Source organism: Phalacrocorax carbo, chromosome Z (assembly GCF_963921805.1).
Source record: "Phalacrocorax carbo chromosome Z, bPhaCar2.1, whole genome shotgun sequence".
Classification (NCBI taxonomy): domain Eukaryota; kingdom Metazoa; phylum Chordata; class Aves; order Suliformes; family Phalacrocoracidae; genus Phalacrocorax; species Phalacrocorax carbo.
The window spans coordinates 28818634-28839369 of record NC_087548.1 but is presented as its reverse complement, the minus strand read 5'-3'; the positions used below and the strand labels follow the sequence as shown (position 1 = coordinate 28839369).

The 20736-nt window shown below is 38.4% G+C and overlaps 1 protein-coding gene across 3 annotated transcripts; it reads left to right on the top strand.

Annotated features, from left to right (window-relative positions):
- HMGCR (3-hydroxy-3-methylglutaryl-CoA reductase) lies at positions 1 to 19966 on the top strand. Of its 3 annotated transcripts, none has more exons than XM_064437782.1 (20): positions 1 to 142; positions 3521 to 3716; positions 4120 to 4231; positions 4744 to 4831; positions 4910 to 4994; positions 6475 to 6580; positions 8405 to 8511; positions 8935 to 9051; positions 9530 to 9681; positions 10569 to 10813; positions 10953 to 11125; positions 11587 to 11781; positions 12378 to 12536; positions 12678 to 12835; positions 13809 to 13914; positions 14843 to 15013; positions 17078 to 17218; positions 17327 to 17485; positions 17782 to 17948; positions 18097 to 19966. In XM_064437782.1, the coding sequence occupies exons 2-20, from the start codon at positions 3552 to 3554 to the stop codon at positions 18149 to 18151; spliced, it is 2661 nt and encodes an 886-aa protein (XP_064293852.1). In that variant the 5' UTR covers positions 1 to 142; positions 3521 to 3551; the 3' UTR covers positions 18152 to 19966. The 3 variants fall into 3 exon arrangements, with proteins under 3 accessions (XP_064293852.1, XP_064293851.1, XP_064293850.1); XM_064437781.1 differs by lacking the exon at positions 1 to 142 and adding an exon at positions 305 to 669; XM_064437780.1 differs by lacking the exon at positions 1 to 142 and having other exon boundaries at positions 17794 to 17948.
- The last annotated feature ends 770 nt before the right edge of the window (positions 19967 to 20736 follow it).

The following is a 20736-nucleotide window of genomic DNA, read 5'->3' as shown; positions in this document are numbered from 1 at the left end:
TTGGCTGCGCGATCGGGCGATGGCGGCGGCTGTTGCGCCGTGCCCCGGGTGTCCTTGCTCGGGGCGGAGCGGCCGGCTCAGTCGGCAGTGCGGCGGGCAGCAGCAGCAGCAGCAGCAGGGGGAGGAAGAGGAAGAAGTGGAGGTGTGTTCACCTCGCCGTTGTGCGGCGGTGCGGCGCCGGGGCGGTGAGGGGGTGCTGGCGGGTGGGGGGGGGGGGGAGAGGGAGGGAGGCCGCGTTTCGGTCAGGCGCTGTGCGGGCAGCCCACCCGCCCCTCGCCACACGGGTCCTCAGCGGCCGGGTGACGGGCGGTGGCGGCGGGCCCCGAGCGGCGAGCGGCCCAGTAACGGCGAGGTGCGAGGACGGTGAGGGCCGCCATCGCCTCCCCTCGGGAGCGGCAGCTACCCCGCGTCCCGGCCCACCTCGCCGCCTCCCGGGGTGGGAGCCGCTCCCCGGCGTCGGAGGGTGCGGCCCGGGGCGCGCTACCCTTGCGCGGGGCCGCCCCCGCGCCGGCTGCCGGCGGGCTGCGGCCCGGGGCGGGCCGGTGGGCTGCGCACCCCGCCTCTCAGAGGGGGCTTGAGGGGCCTGCGGGAAGGGGTTTCCCTTCGTGGAAACAAAAAACCGCTACCTGGCAGTTTGACAGGGTCTGTGTCGTGTCGTACATCTTTCAGGTGAGCTCTGCACAGGTTTTTGCTCAGCTATTTTCACCACTTCCTTTATAATACTGTAGCTATTGCTGGGTTCCTTTATAATACAGCAGTGTGCTGAGTCAGGCAACAAGAGGTGGGAAATTCGTGCTGATCTAAGAGATGGTGTTGCAGATGCCTGCTCTGAAGCGAGTGAGAGCTGTGTGACAAGCCCTAGGTATTTAAGCAAATAGCCGCAATTACGTGGCAAATTAATGATCTAAAGTGTAATATACAACCAATCTAGGTTGCTTTCTACACTCTGGTGAAGTTTTTGAAGGGATTGCCGTTGTTTTGCTTTTTTGTTTTGTTTTGTTTTGCTTTGATTCCCAGAATGGATAGGATTTACTTTATAGTCTCTTGGAAATTTGATGGAAAACACAGGCAAGCAAGAAATGGATAGGATTTATAAAGCATCCCTTTTGAACCACCATTTTGACAATTAACAAAATTATATTGATAAACCTCAGCTCTATATTTAACGATATGCATTGCTAATTTCAAGTGGTGAGTCAGTGTAACTGTATAAATATTTTTAACAGAATTAGAAATATGAGTTGATCATATGCATTGAATTTTTTTTGTGGCACTCAGTAATGCAGAATCAGTGTATGAAATCTTCATTGGTATTTTCTAGAAATGTCAACTGCATAGCAAAAAACTCCATGCACTTCAGGCAGGTTAAATAAACATGAAGGCTTTAAAGAATCCTTTTAGGTTAGAAATTACTGCCGCTCAGTTAACCCCAAGATCAGCAGTGAGGCGTCCTGTGTTTCACAGCAGCAGTTAATGATAAAACACTGTCTAATAATAGATCTTACAGATTATTATTCTCATAAAGAAATTAATGTGGTTTTCCCCTAATTTATTTAAGTGAAGCCACTTTACAGCTATTAGTTTTGCGTAGAAATGTGAAAAATAATATCTGAGGAAAGACTTCAAAATCTTTCTAACAATTTATTGATTGTCTAGATAATTCCAACTATCAGAATTTAGGAGTTGTATTACTAGTTTTAGGACTGGGAGGACTCTATATATTCATGTAGCAACTACTAATTCTCACTTTCCTGAAACAGTGTGGTATTCAACAGTATTTCTGTTTTCATAGGACATTGCTATGCCTATTCTATTTTTGCATTCTTTCAAAGTGTTTGGCACTAAGATATTCCTCTGGCTATGTCTTATTTTAGTTTTCCTAATTAAAATATACCTTCCATTCTCCTGAGGAAAAACTAATGCCACTTTGGAACACTTTGCCAGAACATAAATCTACAAAACAGTATGTAGATTACATTGCACAGGGGAAAATGAAGAATAAAGTTGACTTTAAAAGGAGTGGATTTGTTGGGGTTTTTGTTTGTGGTTTTGTTGTTGTTGTTGTTTTAAGACTTTCTGTCAGGAAATGAACTGATTTTTTTCCTAAGGGAGGCAGTCCTCTGGATTATTTTCTCTGTTTGGTTCCATGAGCCATGGAAATCCTGTCACACCTTCACTGTGAAAGGATGAAGAAAGAGGGGTTGTTGCTGTTGGTGCTCATATGGCTGAGATTAGCATTGTAGGAAACCAAGATGATTCTGGTATCTTCAGGAACACTATGCAGATAGATTTGCCCTCTTATTTTGTCCGTTGAATGACAGCTTCATTGCTGATGTCCAAGCAAAAGAAATAATACTAGAAACATGGTCTTCCCAGAAACCTGATGGATAGAATGTTACTATTAAGGCAACACAAAGGGATTTTTTTTTTATCCTTTGAAGGGAGAATGTGTAGACCCCTCAGTCCTCTATGGAAATCATTACACTGCAAGGTTTGTACATGTAAATACTGAATTATAGATTGTCTTTGTTAGCTAGGCTGCTACTTAATCATCTTTTGAACTTTGTGATATAATTATATAACTAACATTCATCACAGGGTTTTAGAAACTGTTAATTTTGTGCAATGAGAAAAGCAAAGTCACAGTACTGAGAGAATTTTATGACATTTTGTTTCTATGCTATAAAAGGGAACTAAATATCCTTGATGAGGTTGTGTAAAGGTATAACGCAGAGCAAATAGACTGGGATCTGGTTTTTGTAACTGAAGGATGTACAGAGCATCCACATTCTCATCTATGTGAAACAGAGGTGTGAGAGTTTGTCGAATGTTTGTTACCTGTTGAAAGCCAAGGGGATGATGAAATGCATCAGTAACAAGGGAATTAGTTATGGGTACAAGAGAACCGTCACAGAATACTGTATGTGAGAAGGACTATGCTTGAGGTGAAGAGGGAACTGTTTTGAACGTGCTTAACTTGAATCACTGAAGGATATTGAGCAGAAAGAGAAGACACAGTCAGAGGAAGATGACACTGCAGTTCCTGCTGCTGAATTTGAGCATTACCAAAAAAGGCCAGTTGGTAATTTGTATAGTTAAAGTTAATCAATATTTTTGATAGGAGGAGTGAGTAGAAAGAAGTAACAGAATTTAGTGAGTGCCTACATGGGTGGTAAAAGCAAGAAGTTGGAGTCTAAGTGGTATTGAAATTGCGTGACAGGAAGATACTAAGAGATGTTGTGAGAGTGGTGGAGACTTGTAAGACATTGAAGAATCAAGGGAGATGTTTATTAAGAAGGATTGAGAAGGCAGGAGCAGATCATACTGTATTTCAGGAGATTAGAGATAAATGTGTTTTACATGGAAAGTTGAAAGGTGAAGATTAGTTTCCTTGCTCACTTCTTCCTTAACTGGTTTGGGTTTTTTTCTGAGGGTTGACTTGCAGAAATTTGTAGAGCCCTATCTTTTTTCCCCTGAATCTTGTACATATGAGCTTATACAAAATATTCTTTCATTGCAGGCTCACTAAGTATACAAAAACATTCTTGAAAATGTTGTCCCGGCTCTTTCGAATGCATGGTCTTTTTGTAGCCTCTCATCCATGGGAAGTCATTGTGGGAACAGTGACTCTCACCATCTGTATGATGTCCATGAAGATGTTCACTGGGAATGATAAGATCTGTGGCTGGAATTATGAGTGCCCCAAACTTGAAGAAGTAAGGATTTAAATTCACGTTATAGTACTTCTTGTTAATTGGGAGGTCCAGGGTTTTCTGTAGAATAAGATCAGGTAGTCATGTAGTAGGAGGAAAGCAGCTATGCAGAAACCTACCGCCGCCTTTTGCCATTGTGGATATTACAGCTGTATGCAAGCAGTGATGCATTACACAGGTTTTAATTAAAACGTAAACTTCCAGTGGCACAGCATCTAGTGAACAAGGATTTTATATTGATATTGATTGCAATATTTTAATTTTTTGAGACAGACTAGGAGTGGTACTTACTTTATTCTGAAACTTCCTTTTTAGTGCAGCTTCACAATGGATTTTTTTATTATTGAAACTGAACAAGTTACTGCCTAATGTAAAAGCTAACTAAGTTGCTTTGTATTTCAAACAGGATGTTCTGAGCAGTGATATCATCATCCTGACAATCACACGCTGTATAGCAATCCTTTATATATATTTCCAATTTCAGAACCTAAGACAGCTTGGATCAAAATACATTTTAGGTACTGTACCTGATTTTTGTATTTGCTGTATGCATTTTAATTGGTTTCTTAATATAAACTGGTAATAAATAATTTTACAAGTTATTTACAGAACAGTGTTTTAAATATTTGCTAGATAGCAGAATAAATATTCTGCATAAATCAAAGTGCCATTTTTTAAGAGATTGTGTAGAATTATATAAACACTGGAAATGTAATTATTGAAATAATTGTTTATTGTGTGAAACAAAAATATAGAGCTGTTTAAGTCAGTTTTAATTCTTGCTGATAATGAGAAGATTTATGGCTTTTATTTCTTAGAGTCTTACTTTGAATGCAGTACAATTTCCAGATTTAAATATCTGTATAAAAATATCTACTTCAGTTTGTGTCTGAACTGCTGTTAATGCACTCTGAATGATAAGAATTGTCATTTGGTTCCTTCAGGATTGGTCTGAAGGTATAATTTTTCTTTTTTTCTTTTTCTCCCAATGTATGTGAAACAAAAATTTCCAATTCTCTTTTTTTTAAAGGTATTGCTGGCCTCTTTACAATCTTCTCAAGTTTTGTTTTTAGTACAGTGGTAATTCACTTCTTGGATAAAGAGCTGACAGGATTAAAGTAAGTAATGAATTGTTATTCTGGATTTCTTCCTTGATTAATAAAGCTTGAATTTTAACATATGCCTCTTTTTTCCAGTGAAGCTTTACCATTTTTCCTGCTCCTGATTGATCTGTCAAGGGCAAGTGCATTAGCCAAATTTGCGCTCAGTTCCAATTCGCAGGTAAGGGGGTTTGGGGTTGGTTGGTTGTTTTTAGTGGAGGCGGTGTTTGGGTTTTTCTGCAATGGAGCTCTTGAATTTACTGTTGAATGTACTGTACTGAACATTATCACATGGCACGGGGGTTCGAACTATTTAAGGTCCATTACAAGCCAAACCATTCTATGATTCTATGAATAATGCAGGTGGAGAGCCATAAAGGTGAATACTGTATTGGTGATATATAAAAAGGATCAGATTTCATCTAGATTCTGTTTTCTTTTGTCTTCAGTCCAAATCAGTGTTCACTTGAATAATAACACTACAAAAGCAGTGTGCATAATCATAAGCTAAGTTAATTGTATGTATGAGTATTTCATAGGTTTAGAACTTTAAGCTACCAGTGCTTATAGCTCTGTTGAGGAGGCTAGAGTTCCTACACCAAAGTCTTCCCTAGAACAGTTATTGATAGAAAAACATTAATATCTGGGGCTCAGGAACAGTGTAGAGAGAGACATATAATGTTACAATGCTGATACTGGAAAAAGCATGTATCTAGACAAAATCCTAGCTGAACAAACATAGCATATGCGTAGACAGAAACATTCATGCTCTAATAGAAGTAACACAGTGCATCAGGAAGGATTGTCAGGACATCTTGCTTGTCATACATTGTAATGTTTTTTTCTTAATACTCTTAAGTTCTGAAATAAAAGTGTACTTAGTGAAATTGATTCATACCTACAAAATACTGTACATTGTAATTGAGCATACTAATTGTGACCAAATATTGTACATAATAATAATATCACATATATAATATGCAATAGACTAATATATTAAAATATAATGTTGTATACTATTTCCAGAAATTCCAAGTACAGAATTCTTATTCCTTTTCAAGAAAGTATTTCAGAAATTGGTTTTCCCTACAGCTTCTCTTCCCCCTTCCCCCCAAAACCACCACCAAAAAAAAAAAACAGCAGCAGACCCTCTAGAGTTTGCCATGCCTGGCTTCTGGAGGAATTATTTTTCCCCCCAGCAGGAAGGTTTAGTGTCTTTTATGTCCTCTTTTCTGTCACCTGAGTCTGAAGTGCTAAAATAACAACAGTTAGGCTACAGATATGTGGTTGCAAGACCTTTTGAAATGCCGTGGCATAAGTGGCCCCTATATTATATCTTAGAAGTCTAGGAGTCTTGTTCTTTTGAGTGTATTGTAAAGTCCATGCCGATCAGTGTTGTAGGAGCTTAGAATACTGATGAGCCAAAGGTAGGAAAATTAATCAAAATTAAACAGTCTTGTGTAAATAAAGACCGTCAAAGTATAGTAACTTATGGGAAATAAAGCAATTAAAGAATGTATTCTCTTCTAATAGTTAATTTTCAATGTATGTTTAATAAGGCCTTATCACCATACTACAACTCAATTTACTGATTGTGTTAGGTGTACTTCCTTAATTAGATTTTTGCCTGTATGTTAATGCACAGAAATTTTTTGTTTTAGGATGAAGTAAGAGAAAATATTTCTCGTGGAATGGCAATTTTAGGCCCTACGTTTACACTGGATGCACTTGTGGAGTGTCTTGTGATCGGTGTTGGTACTATGTCAGGTGGGCAATATAGTCTAAGGGTCTAAAGCTTTCCAGTTCAGAAAGACTATTTGAAAGACATTGGGATATTGAGCGATTCAAATAATATGTCTTACCCATGAGAATGGAGCAACTTAAACTATTTAGGTATTTATTTACCTTCCTGATTAGCCTATGTTACTAGTTTCCTGCAGATATAAATAATACATACATGTTGAAGAGAAGTTTGAAATACAGATAACAGCTTTCCTTGAGCATTGTGCACTAGGAACGGACTTCTGTGCAGCTGCTTGTATAAAATTAAGATCTCCTGTTATTGCCATCATTCCTGTTAACACCTTAAAGTCGTGGTTCAGCCTCAGTCAGCAACTAAACACCAGGCAGCCACTCGCTCACTCCCCCCACCCCTGTGGGATGGGGGAGAGAATCGGAAGAGCAAAAGCACACAAAAAAAAACCCACTTGTGGGTTGTGATAATAACAATAATGATAATAAAATGGAAAAGGAAAAGAACAACAGAAACACAAATGATACAACCGCTCACTGCCTGCCAACTGACGTTGCCCATCCCCGAGCTGTACCTGCTGCCTGCCTCCCCCGGCCAGCTCCCCCCAGTTAACATACTGGGCATGACGTTACATGATATGGAATATCCCTTTGGCCAGTTTGAATCTGCTCTCTTAGCTGTGCCCCCTCCCCTCCCGGCTTCTTGTGCACCCGGCAGAGCCTGGGAAGCTGGGAAAGTCCTTGACTAGTACAAGCTCTACCCAGCAATAACTAAAACATCTGTGTGTTGTCAGCATTGTTTTCATACTAAGTCCAAAGCACAGCACTAAGCCAGCTGCAGAGAAGAAAATTAACTCTATCCCAGCTAAAACCATGACAAGCTGCTAAGTTTTTCTCGTGGGCATTCTTAAAAATGAGTTACACTTCCAGTACACATACACCTATTTCATATTCTTGCAAAAAATTACTACCTCTAAAAATTACTCCAGGTGAAGAAAGATACTGTAGTTCAATTAAAAATAACCAGTCTTTTACGTCTTTTTCTCCGCACCCCGTCTACTGATCTTCATCAGTTCTGTGTGCAGTAGCAGTTGTCTTTCCTTAAGAAGAGAACGGTTAAATGTAATAGGCAAAGGATGTTCACATGTAAAGAACTGATTTCTTTGTAAAATAAATCAAAGTTCTATAGGTAGGACTAACGAGGGTTTCTGTCTGCGTATTTGTTTGTCTTTTGGTTTTTATGTGGGGCTTTTTAAAAACATCTTGCATACCTTAAAAGCATCTTTCAAAGCACCTGCTTTTCAAATTGTTTTGGACCTTTTCAGGATATTGTGTATTAATAAACTGTTTTCCTGTTTACATCTAGGAAAAATACACCTTATTTTGGTGTAGCATCTAGTTGATTTTTTTTTTTAACAATTTAATCTGGTAGCTCTTTCATCTTTACTAAGTTAGTTCTGCAGTGCATGTGCGACATGGCTAACTCACTTTTTCTGGATACCAGGCTTGTGAAAGTATAGGTGGAGTATATACTGTTTCTTGTTGCCTGAACACTTAATTGGCCATCTTGCAGCAGCAATTTCCGTACATAATCTAGGCTAATTGTTCTTTGCTTAGGTAAGTGAGAAGATTCAAGCTCCACACTTCGTATTAATTTAGAATAAGCTAATACGTGATGACTAGGGCTTAAAACGCTTGTTTTTCATAAATCTAGACAGTTCCCTCTATAATCTGCAGTGTCAGTTTAATGGTTTCTTGCTTACTTTTGCAACACTTCTTTAAGTATATATAAAGCCCATTGTATATTTAAATGTAATAAATGTCTCCTTTTATATGTAGGTGTACGACAGCTTGAAATTATGTGCTGCTTTGGCTGCATGTCTGTTCTTGCCAACTACTTTGTCTTCATGACCTTCTTCCCAGCTTGTGTGTCTTTGGTATTAGAGGTAAGATCAACTTCAAGAGGGCATCAAGCTTAGTATTCAGACCCTGTGCTTCTTGTAGGCTATGCATTTCTTCAGAGTTCCATGCCAGCATGTTTATCTTTCTTTCGAAGCGAACAGAGGGAATGCGCAAAAAGAGTTACGCTGGCTTAGCTGATAATAGTAACTTGTTAATGCCTCTTTAAATGAGTCACACTCAATAGTATGAGTTCTGATCTAAAGCAGAGTGAACAAATTACATTGTAAATTATTGGCTGTCTGGGCTTTTTCACTATTTAAAGGCTAAGGTAGACTAAACAGCAGATTGTAGGCAAATTGTTGGTAATTTCTTAACGCTCAAATAAAAATACAATGCTGAAGCTCACTTGTTGGTTCTTCTATTATGTCCTAAATAGGACTTATTTCTAAATTTTGTTATGCTTGCAGCTTTCTCGAGAGAGTCGTGAAGGGCGCCCTATATGGCAGCTTAGCCATTTTGCTCGTGTTCTGGAAGAAGAAGAGAATAAACCAAATCCTGTAACACAGAGGGTCAAAATTATTATGGTTTGTGGCTCTTCTTTACTTGTGGTTATGCAATCAGTAAGGTGTCCTGGTGCAATAAATGAAACTTTTGTTTCCTATAGACTTGTATTCTGCATCCCATTAGTCTAGTTTACTGTGGTAATTTTTAATGACATGCCCTGTATCTACACCTAAAGTCTTCCTGTGTATGCCATTTCTGTGCCAAACACTCAGGGCTTTTTCATGTGTACTAATTCCCTCCCTCTTACCCCTACAGTACCCTCAGCTTCCTTTCCTTATTACTTGACAAGAAGGAGGATGTGGTAGGACAGACTCAAAGCAACAAGTGTTACAGTAGGCCAAAAAGGGTGTTGATGAGCAGTTTGGAAAAACAGCCTTTAGCTTTAGACTTCTGAGGCATGGGAAGCAAAAAAAAAAAAAGTTTAATTTTAGTAGGTTAGATACCTAGTTACAGTTGAAAAACTAATATTTGTTTTATTGTTTTATGTTTTTAATACAGTCGTTGGGTTTGGTTCTTGTTCATGCCCACAGTCGTTGGATAGCAGAACCAGCTGCTCAGAACAGTACTGTAGAAAATTCAGTGGGATTGGATGAGAATGCACCAAAGAGAATTGAACCTAATGTTTCATTATGGCAGTTCTACCTTTCTCGGTAGGTGACTTCACAGAAGAGAAGTGCATTTCCTTGATTAAGGTGTAGTCTCCAGTGCTGCCAAGCTATGGTCCTAGGGTACAACACTTGTAAATTTGCAGATCTGACCACTGCAGGATTTCTTGGAACCAGAGGTGACATTTTGTAAGAAATATTTCAATACTATGCCATTTGACCAGTCTCCTTGAAGTAATCAAGAACATGATCAGGAGCAAGTTGTCCTGTATACGTCAAAACAGTATCTTTTCTCAGCTTTTAGCACAGTCACCTTTCAGAGCACACTGGAAGATAAATTTTCTGACTGCTTTAGAGTAATTTTTTATGCAGAACTTCTGACCATTCATACACAAGTACATGTGTATGTACATGTACATGGCAAAAGCCATGTCACTGTTACTTTTCCTTCGGCTCAACTGAAGTTAGTGGCACCTGTAGTTCCATATTACTTCTGAAAACTCAGAACTGTCTGTTTTAGGGTTTCCCCCCACCATCTTAGCAGGTCAGCTTGAATCATAGTTATCATTGGTAGAGGATGATAATTGAAACTTTCTACTTTATCATTGGGAGATAGGTGTTAATGTGATGTAGCTGTCAGTGAATATTTTACAGTTATTTTTCTTACTGGGACTGCTTTTTAGCTAAGATTTAGTAACTGTGTAATGACATCTGAAAATTCTTATGTTGTTAATAATACAAAGAATGATTTCTCTACCCTAAGTTAGCATACTTGAATGTCCTGGTAGAAAATGTCTTTTGACTGGAATTTCTATAACTGTATAAACTGTGATGAAACTATTACCTTTTCTAAAGCAAAGGGATGTCAGAATGCTGCTATAAACAACAAATTGTATATACCCTGTACTTACTTTCTGATTTGTCTGTTTTAGAATGGCCAGTGTGGATATTGAACAAGTAATCACTCTTGGATTAGCCCTTCTTCTTGCTGTCAAATATATTTTCTTTGAGCAAGCGGAGACTGAATCCACACTCTCACTGAAGAATCCTATAACATCTCAGGTGATGGTCCAGAAAAAAGTCCCTGAGAATTGTTGCAGGAAGCAATCTGGATTTTTGAGAAACAATCAGAAATCTAACAGAGTAGAAGAAGCCTTAGTTCTCAAAGATGGAAATGGTAATTTTCAGCATTTTAAAGTCTGAACCTATTCCTGAATATTTGGAACAAATAGTGAAATGTGTGTTAATGTGTTGTATTTCGAATCAAAACTTAAGAATTTTGTAAACTGAAGTTTATTTTCACTGTCTTTATGCAGCTGAAGTCATAAAACCTGTATTAGCAGAGTCATCAACAAAGGCTACATTTGTAGTTGGCAGTTGTAACCCCGGGGAAACTTCTTCATCTCTTAATGGAAAAGAGGAGGAAATTGAGTTACCTAAAGAACCACGTTCTATTGAGGAATGTGTTCGTATACTTGGAAATGCAGAGGTATGGAAAAATAACTTTTTAACCTCTACTGCAACATCTGATTTAAGATTCTTATAGTTAATTTTCCAGCTTTTAAATGATCCTGTTGATTACGATGTCATTCTTCACAAAATGATGTGGCTTTAATAACTGGGGGGGGATGTGCGTCATGACTAAAACAAAAGCCTTTCATAAGACACTTCTCCAGTCAGTTGGGGCAGAGGGGAAAGGGGTTGCAGCTTCATCTTCGTGATGTACCAAGTCATTGAAGCTTCATCACATGTGCGTGTAAGTGGGTGTCTGACGAAAAAGGTTTTGATCACATCCTGTCCTACTGTAAAATCTGACATTGGCAGTTGATTCCTTTGGATGTACTCTGATAATGTCATTGTAAAGTTGTTAAGCTTTTTCATTTGGAAACATCTAATAGGATTTTCACCAAGAGAATCTGTACTTCCTCTCCCTACCCTTTACACTTCCAGAAAGGAGCAAAATTCCTTACTGATGCTGAGGTTATCAGCTTAGTTAATGCTAAGCATATCCCTGCGTACAAATTGGAAACCCTGATGGAAACTCAGGAGCGAGGTGTGTCCATTCGCAGACAGATGTTATCTAAGAAGCTTCCTGAACCTTCATCTTTGCAATATCTTCCTTATAGGAATTACAATTATTCTTTGGTAAGTAAAAGGCAGACAGGCAAAACTCACTGTAAAACTGTTTTCCAAATACATTAAATATGTTAATTCATATACGTCACTTTGAGCACAATGAGCTTGTTCAAAACTGATGTAGAGGAAAAGAAAAGGGGCAAACATAAGGCACTACCATTTATTCTTGATGTTTTTAAAGCTAGGGAGGTGAGTAAGTTTTGTAGCTTACCCAAAAAATATTTCCTACCAAAGTATGCAGCTGCCTTATCTCAGAAATGCAGAATTCTACTAATACTGAGCCTGAGTTCAGCGGAATGATAATACTACCTTGAGCCTAAGTTAAAATGGAAGTTCATTTAAAATTCTTTTAACAGTATTAGGGTTTTTTAGGAGTGTTTAAGACTTAAGAAGATTCAATACATCTTCTAAATACTAGACTTGAGCATTATTAGCTGTTGATAGCTGTAGCTGTTAGCTTTTTGAGGTGGGAATTGGTTGCTTTATGGGTAGGGTTGTAAGGTTTTTTAAGATACCTTGTTGTATCCACAGGCATCATAAGTAACATGATGTACCATACAACTGTGGTGCAACCTTAATGATTCCTTCTGTATTATTTTTGTAAGGTTATGGGAGCTTGCTGCGAAAACGTGATTGGATATATGCCTATTCCTGTAGGCGTAGCAGGACCGCTGTTTCTGGATAACAAAGAGTTTCAGGTGCCAATGGCAACAACAGAAGGATGTCTTGTAGCAAGCACAAACCGAGGATGTAGAGCAATATGTGTAAGTATTGTTTGTCTGGCATGAAAAACTTCCTATATTATGAAACATATTTGGGGTGATACAGGGCATGTTTTGACATCCTAAAAACTAAAATTAACTTGTAGTAATCGTACTTTGTGTCCCTTCTGCTTCAATTTTTAGCTTGGTGGAGGAGCAAGTAGCCGCATTCTGGCAGATGGGATGACTCGTGGGCCGGTGGTAAGGCTGCCCACTGCTTGCCAGGCTGCAGAAGTGAAAGTTTGGCTTGAAAGCCCTGAAGGCTTTAAAATAATGAAGGAAGCTTTTGACAGCACAAGTAGGTTAGTACAGTGGCTGTTCCAGCCTTCTTTCCTGACATAAGACTTCTATGGATGGTAGAAACCTCCTAATTGGCTTTTTTGGCATGCTGCAATACAGGAAATGACATCTTCATTTTGGCTGTCCCATGTAGTGTGAATCTAAGGGAACAAAAGTCATTCTGGCTATGTACCAAGGCTAGCAAAAAACATTTTCCAGTGATAAGTGGTAAACAACTATATCTTAGCAACAAATACATTTGCATTGTGTAATACTTAATACATTATTTATTTTATCTAAGTATTTAAATATGAACATAAAAGCTTACTTTGATTTTTAGTAGTTACTATGCAAAAAGTAATTCAAAATTTGGAATCCAGCCTTTCCAATGATATCACTAATGTTAATAATCAATTTTTGAGGTTCCAGAGAATATGGGATAAACTAATGCTAGAATTGAAATGCTAACAAAATGTAAAACAGCATTAAGAATAAGTCTATTTCAAGCTATACAGTTTTTTCTAAGATGCATGATTACCTGCTTTCTTTAGGGAGATTCAGAGAGAGATTTGCTTATCAGTTTTGTTTCCCATCAATCTTACAAGCATCAGCAAAGGACAACATGGGTTTTGCTGTGCTGTAAAACAGACGTAAGAATTTCCAAAGGTCTCATTTTTAGTTTATACCTGATAGTCAGACGTCTTAAGGAATACGAATGAATTACATTTATGTTAGCACTTCAAGATACTTTATTTCATTAAGTCCAGAGATAGAAAACATAAAAAGGCAGCAAATGCTTCTACAGTGAACCTTTTAAAAGTATTTGCTCAAGAGAATCATGTGCATGGTAGCTGAGGGTTTTTTCCTGCACTGTGGGAGAAGGAACACAGAGTAGTTAACAGTGCTACCTGCAATGATTTACTGTCATTTTGCCACTTAAAACTAATCTAATCTTTTCCCTTGAGGATTTTAGGTAATTGATAAATTTTCTTGCAGGTTTGCACGCCTACAAAAACTTCTCATCAGTTTGGCTGGTCGTAACCTTTATATCCGTTTTCAGTCTGGAACAGGAGATGCAATGGGAATGAATATGATTTCAAAAGTAAGGACCAGTCCCCTTAAGTCTTTTCAATAAATGTGTATTTATTTTAAATAAATGATAGCGTATCAATGTGTGACTACGTGGCACATGAAGGCGGAAAGATAAAGACGTGGCCCTGTTAGCAATGCTAGAAAATGATGGAAGTGTTTGACCTTGTCAAGTGTAAACAAGAATAGGATGAGAATGGTGAAAGGAAAAAGTATTTTAACTTATTTTTTATTATTCACAAAAAGTGGTCTTGATAGTATGGAAGTTAAGCTGGTCACTCTGTTGCTTTGGGCCAAAGATTTTGTCCAGCAGTAATTAATCTGTTACTGTGTTTATCGCTTCCTTGTAAATAAAGGATTAGGAATCTGGTGAACGGCAGCAGAGGGGTGTTCTCTGGTTTTTGGTTGGTTGGTTTTGGTTTTATGCAGACGTGGAAGAACCTGAGACATTGGGGGGGATGCCTTGTGCTGTTTGAGATTAATACTGAAAGACTTAGATTTTTATATATAGAAGAGGCAATCAGAACCATTACATAAATGGGTCTGGTCATAGACAGGTACTACACACTTTTGTCTGATTTCCTAGTGTAGAGAAGCTCTTTCTGCTACATCCAAATCGAATTAATTTAATGCCTGTAGGTTTTGTCTTGGTGCATGTTGTATCTTCCGTATGGTAAGCATATGCCCATTCACCTGGAATGTATCCAGAGAGTCCGTGGGTGTGGGGAAAACCAATTATTCTCCATATAATTCCCAAAGTGATTAGGAAAAAAGATAGTGATGATTGGTTTTGTATTTTTTTTTCCACTGTTTCAGATTGCTTCCTGCATTATGTTCTTCAGCTGTAACTGATGATCTGGTTAGACTTAATATGATCTTGCTGTTCCACTGCCCTTGAGTAGCTTGTTTTGCAACCATAATGATATATACTCTTCTAACAGGGTACTGAAAAAGCACTGGCAAGGTTGAATGAAGAGTTTCCTGATCTCCATGTTATAGCTATTAGTGGTAACTATTGTACAGACAAAAAACCTGCAGCTATAAACTGGATAGAGGGAAGAGGGAAGTCTGTTGTCTGTGAAGCAGTCATTCCAGCCAAGGTTGTTAGAGAAGTAAGTGAATGCTTTCTTTGACTCATTTATAAAATGCATACGTTTTACAAAACTGATTCCTATCTTACATCATAAATATTAACTCTAAGTTGTTTTCCAGGAAAGGATAATTCCAACATGTATTTTCAGATACAGCTGTAGGATAAGCCATTTTTTGTGAGACAGTGTATATTTTTCCTTTCATTTTCTCTTCTGACATAATGTACGTATATTTAATGATGCCTGTCTAGGTGCAAGCATTACTATTTTCACTTTTTACTTTTGAAAAAATTACGCCACAGTTCGACAGTGTTTTACACAGGGGCTTTTGCCTGACATTAAACCCAGCCATTTTGACCATTTCATTCATTTGCGGTCTCTTGCACAAACCTGGTATTCTCTTCAAAGTTTATATGCCTCCTACTAGAATGGAAACAGATAATTGGGTGCTTCACTTAATTCCAAAGCTGCCTTAGCATCTTGTATGACAAAGGGTAACCTTTATAACCGTTGCCAGTCCTAGCCTTGGCACACTTGTCCTACATCTTAAGGACTACCTTGGACTCTCTTACACCTGAGTCCAGGTGACTGGTTGTGTGCATCAGACCAAAGCCTTGCTTGTTACCTGGTTGCCAGCACTGGCCATGAGAGACTATACTCAGGGAGGGGTTTACTACACCATACTTGGCATAGGATTCCATCAATTTGTTCAAGATGTTGTTAACTGGAGCATTTGTATTTGATGGATTTTGTGTGATTGTTTGTTTTCCCCCAGTAATTTGTCCAGTCCCTCATTGTGAAACTACATAAACTTTTAGCACTAGTATTTTGGGCAGAATTCCACAGCACAGCTACACCTTGTGTAAGAACAACCTCCGTTTTATTGTTGATCCCATGTGTTGATGCCCTAGTTTTGTACTGGAAGAGATACTTAAGACTTCTATCTTCACTCTACTGCCCAAGGTTTTACAGCTATAACACCATCCTTCCACCAATTCTCATTTTCAGACTGAAAAGTACTAGTTCCTCTATGAGGATGGGGTGAAAAGACTATTGTAGCATGTCTGTGAACATCCCTATCTCTAGATATTTTTCAGTTCTAAAATTTCTAAAATTCTGGGTACAGAATTGGACACAGTACTCAAAGTGTGCATGCAGGCTGGATTTATACATTAACATAATTTATGTCTTTTGGGTTTGCTTACTCGTAGTTCCCCTACTTTAAAACTGTTTGCATTTTTACAGCTGACTCAGTGGTAATATCTATCATAACCCCAAGATTTCATTCCAGAGTAGTAATGAGGAGCCAGTCCTCTGGTAATGGGCATGGACAGTTTTTAGGTAGACTGGGGATGTTTTTCCCCAACCCCCAGCCATGTACATCACTACATTTACTTACATGAACTCTTAAGATGTAACCTTTATGCTTTTGTCAGCGTTGTAGACTTTGTGCAGATCTGTCAGCAGTTGCTATTCCTGCTGCGCTGGAATATCTTAAAGTTTGCTCAGCACTATCTTCTTTGTTCTCTCTCATCATTTTTATGCTAAATTCAGTGTAAATCTCTTAATTTACAGTCAGTATAGTATAAGTATGCCACTTAATTTGATATTACTGTGCACAATATTTATTTATTAATGTAGCACAGCAGTTTGTGTTTGAACTCTTCAGTTTATCTCTGTATTCTTACGCAGAGCAAAATTGGGGAGGGTTTAGTGTCTGGGGCACCTTGGGAGGAATGTTGCTATCATGTCAAAGTGAATTAATGGGATATTTCTGCCAAGTTGATTTCATTTGTTTCATTCTGAAGATAATGAGATTTTTAAACCAAGAAGGTAGCTGGTGAGCTTTTCTTATCGGCCTGTGCAAGTCCAAACCCTGGACTGACTTCTCCATTGTTACTGGGACAATGCAGCCTGCATTTGAAAGGGTTCCTTTTGAACAAAAATAAAAGTAGGTATCTAGGACAGTGATTGAGCCAAATTCCATATGGAAGCAAATAAGGGGCGAGGGCTTATTAACCGTAAATAGAGTTTGTCTACTCCTGCCCAAGGAATGGTGTACTAAAAGTGCTTCACTTTGCCTAGGTATTGAAGACAACCACAGAAGATATAGTGGAAGTCAATATAAACAAAAATTTGGTGGGTTCTGCAATGGCTGGTAGCATAGGTGGCTACAATGCACATGCAGCAAACATTGTGACAGCTATCTACATTGCCTGTGGTCAGGTACGTTTGTTTTACACCTGTTCAGATTTCTTTAGTTCAGTAATTCTTAACCAAACACTGAGTTGAATGTTTTGGTTTGGTTTTGTTTCTCTCCTTCCTGATCTAAAGGATGCTGCGCAGAATGTGGGCAGCTCTAACTGCATCACTTTGATGGAGCGCACTGGTTCCACCAACGAAGACCTGTATGTCAGCTGCACAATGCCTTCTATAGAAATAGGAACTGTTGGAGGAGGCACCAACTTGCTCCCACAGCAGGCCTGTTTGCAGGTATAAATCAGAAAGTTTAAAGCAGTGTAACTTCTTACATCAAAGCTCGCTTTCACATTGTGTATTTTGTGTCTGAGTAATGTGGTGGGAATGGGGCCTTTTGAAACTTGGTGTGTTTGACATGAAAATTTTAGAATTATCTGGTGATTTGTTTCCATTTTTCTAGTTTCTAAAGCTTAAGGTGCTCAATATTAAAGAGACTTAAAGATAGTTGATTAGATATAATTTGGAAAGACTTGTTTTAATATTAAACTTAGCATAAATTAACTTAGATTTGATAGCATAATATTGCATAGTTTTCTTTCCAGATGTTAGGGGTTCAAGGTGCAAGACAAGATAACCCTGGTGAAAATGCCCGTCAGCTTGCTAAAATTGTTTGTGCTACAGTGATGGCAGGGGAATTATCACTAATGGCAGCTCTTGCAGCTGGGCATCTAGTCAAAAGCCACATGATCCACAACAGGTAAGAAACGGAAAAATTACTGTCTTTCTCTGCCAGTTTGCTCTTCTTCCAGGTACCCAAGATTCAATGATTACATTAATAATTGCAACATGTAATAGTAGTATAACATTTTAACTGTCTAATGTAGTTATCTTACTGTTGTTATAAGGTCAAAAATAAACCTACAAGATCTTCAAGGAACCTGCACTAAGAAGGTGGCTTGAATACTGGAAGAGTTTTGAAATGAAGAATTGTACTAGCAACTGACCAGGTGTACAAGGAAAAAAGAAATCTGTGAAGTTTAGAATGAAAATCACCTTCAACTCAATGATGTCTGTGTAAGAAAAACAGAGATCAATGGACTTGCGTGAGACTACTTACGCCTTTGACCTTCTTCAGTGGTTAGAGACAACCATGAAAGAAGTCAGATGTCTTGAACGTGGCTTTGGAATTCTTACTCCTACACATCATTTTCTAAAGAGTCAGTCTTATGTTTTTACAGGTTGAGATTATTTTGACTAGTAAGTAGGTCAAAACTTGGCTTGAATGCGCTGGTCCTTGCCATCTTTATTTTCTGGTTAGACAAGCATGTCTTTTAAAGTGATAGCAAACCAAATCACTTCCCATGAACTCCCAATTTAATTTTTATTCACATGTTAAACTTAAGCTATAGGACACTTATATTGATCATACTAGTTTTATAGAAACCTATGTCTATATAATAGTACTTAATTCGCTTGCTGTTTCGGCTAAGCAGCACTCATTGTTTCAACTCCACGATTTAGGTTATTCCTTTATGGAAAACTTGTGACCTGTAAAATTCTGAACTGTTAAATATAATCTGTACTGAAGTAGGGAAAAACAGTGTCTGCAGCTGTTTTGTTATTTTATTCTGGCAGAAAAATCAGATCTTGACACTGGTAACTCCACAACCAGTTACATGTCAGACAGATTAGTAATTTAAGCAAATGCAGTTTCTCAAACTTTTTTTGGTAGGAGTGTATTCAAACGACAGGAGTCGAAAGCAGATGTTTACACTTCTTTTGAAAGATGTCTGTTAAGGTACAGTGTGTTTGTATATTCCTATTTTTTTAAGTGTTTGACACTTATTTCCCAAGAACAGAAGTGTATCCACTGCCAAACTGAGATAAAATGAAGCCAGAAAATCATGCTGTTCTTTAACACTAGGGTTTTTTTATGTTCTAATTCCTTATAAACTTTTCTTTTTAAGGGGATGTATTTATTTTAAGAAGAAATCTTACCCTTTTTTCAATGGAAAGTGCTAATTAAGGGAATTAAGTGAAATGACATGTTAATACAACACACAGTTTTTGTATTAAAATACTGTACTTGGACCAGTGAAGCAGTCTCAGGTGTTATTAATGTAATACAGAAAACCCAGGTGTATTCTGGTTTGATTTACTGTGGGGAATATTGCTAAACACATCGCCTTGCCTAGTTAATCACAGGAGGAGAATTGTCAGTATGCTTGATGGTGATTTTTTTTTTTTGTTTGGTTTGCGGTTTTTGGTCGGGTTTTTTGGGGGGAATCAGTGGATTGGACTGGCATTCTTGCAGGAATGCAGCAGCATTCCTAAAGGGGTGACGAGCAGAGGTCCTTTTCTAACATGCGGATTTGATATAAATCGTGATGGGTTGTTTTGTAGTACATCAACACATTAATATCGTTGTAATGAGCTCATAAAGCTAATGTGCAAGCATGAAGGTGTACTACATGCTAGATGTGTTATGATCGCATGTAAATATCATGAATGTTGATCTTCCCGCAGTGTTGTTGCTAATATCTGCCATTTTATTTAAGGAAAGTTGGAACTACTTGGTTTCTGTGTTCATTCAGTGATCTTATTTAAAGTAACACTGTTCTGGCAATAAATGGTGGTTCAGTGTTCATTTTGGTGGGTTTAACTGACATTCTGTCTAGCAGAATTAACATTTTGTATTATTACTAAATTGTGTACATTTTGGTACAGAATTACTTTTTCAGTTTCAGTAAAACAATGGAAAATGTGTTGGCTTAATTGTGATATTTTAAGCTTACTTCACGACTTAGTGACATGCCTTAGTGGACAATATAAAATCAGAGGCTTACAGAAAATACGACGTGTACAGCGCTAAACCTGGTGGGACTATGGCACCGGAGCTTCTCAGCTTTGTTTGCAGAAGCCAGTACTCGTTTGTTCTCTCGAAGCTAATTATGCAGTTTGTCCAAGTGGGAGAGCTAATTCACCACAGCATTAGCGACACCTTCTGCTGGGACCTATTTGGGCATTTCTCCTATCTTCCAGAAAACTGTTGGGTTATACTTGGGGCAGTTTCTCACGTGTGCTACTTTTTAATCTGTTGACTTGCTGCCTGAAGTTTTAAACACTGCTTTCATCAGGAAACTGATTTTATGAAAATACACAGTATTTTGTAGTCTTGCAAGACCGGTTAAGCTGGAAGGGTAAAAGAACCCTTCAGCTCCACATCAAGAGCTATTTGAAATCCTTATCAGAGCTTTTACTTATCATAGTGCATGTTAACAGCGAAGGGGTTAAGCCTTTTGTCAGTACCCCACCAAAAGTCCTGGGAACTTAGCAAAATTTCCCCCTCCTCCCCTCTTTCCCTCACCTGTAGTGCAGCTCCCACCTTTGGTCTTGGTGATGCCTATCAGTCTACACTCGGGCATGCCATGTAGCCTGCATTCTTTTCCAGTCTCCTCAGAACTACAGGTTTTTATATCGGGTTACCATTTCATAGGTGTTAGAACATTTGGGGAAGGGGAGGGGTCTTGTTCCCCTGCATACAC

Bases quoted from the DNA above. Each gene is read 5' to 3' on its own strand.
- HMGCR (XM_064437782.1), top strand. From the start codon at position 3,552: ATGTTGTCCCGGCTCTTTCGAATGCATGGTCTTTTTGTAGCCTCTCAT. The intron at 13,915-14,842 runs GTAAGGACCAGT...CTCTTCTAACAG, and splicing joins GAATGAATATGATTTCAAAA to GGTACTGAAAAAGCACTGGC. The intron at 17,949-18,096 runs GTAAGAAACGGA...TGTTGTTATAAG, and splicing joins AGCCACATGATCCACAACAG to GTCAAAAATAAACCTACAAG.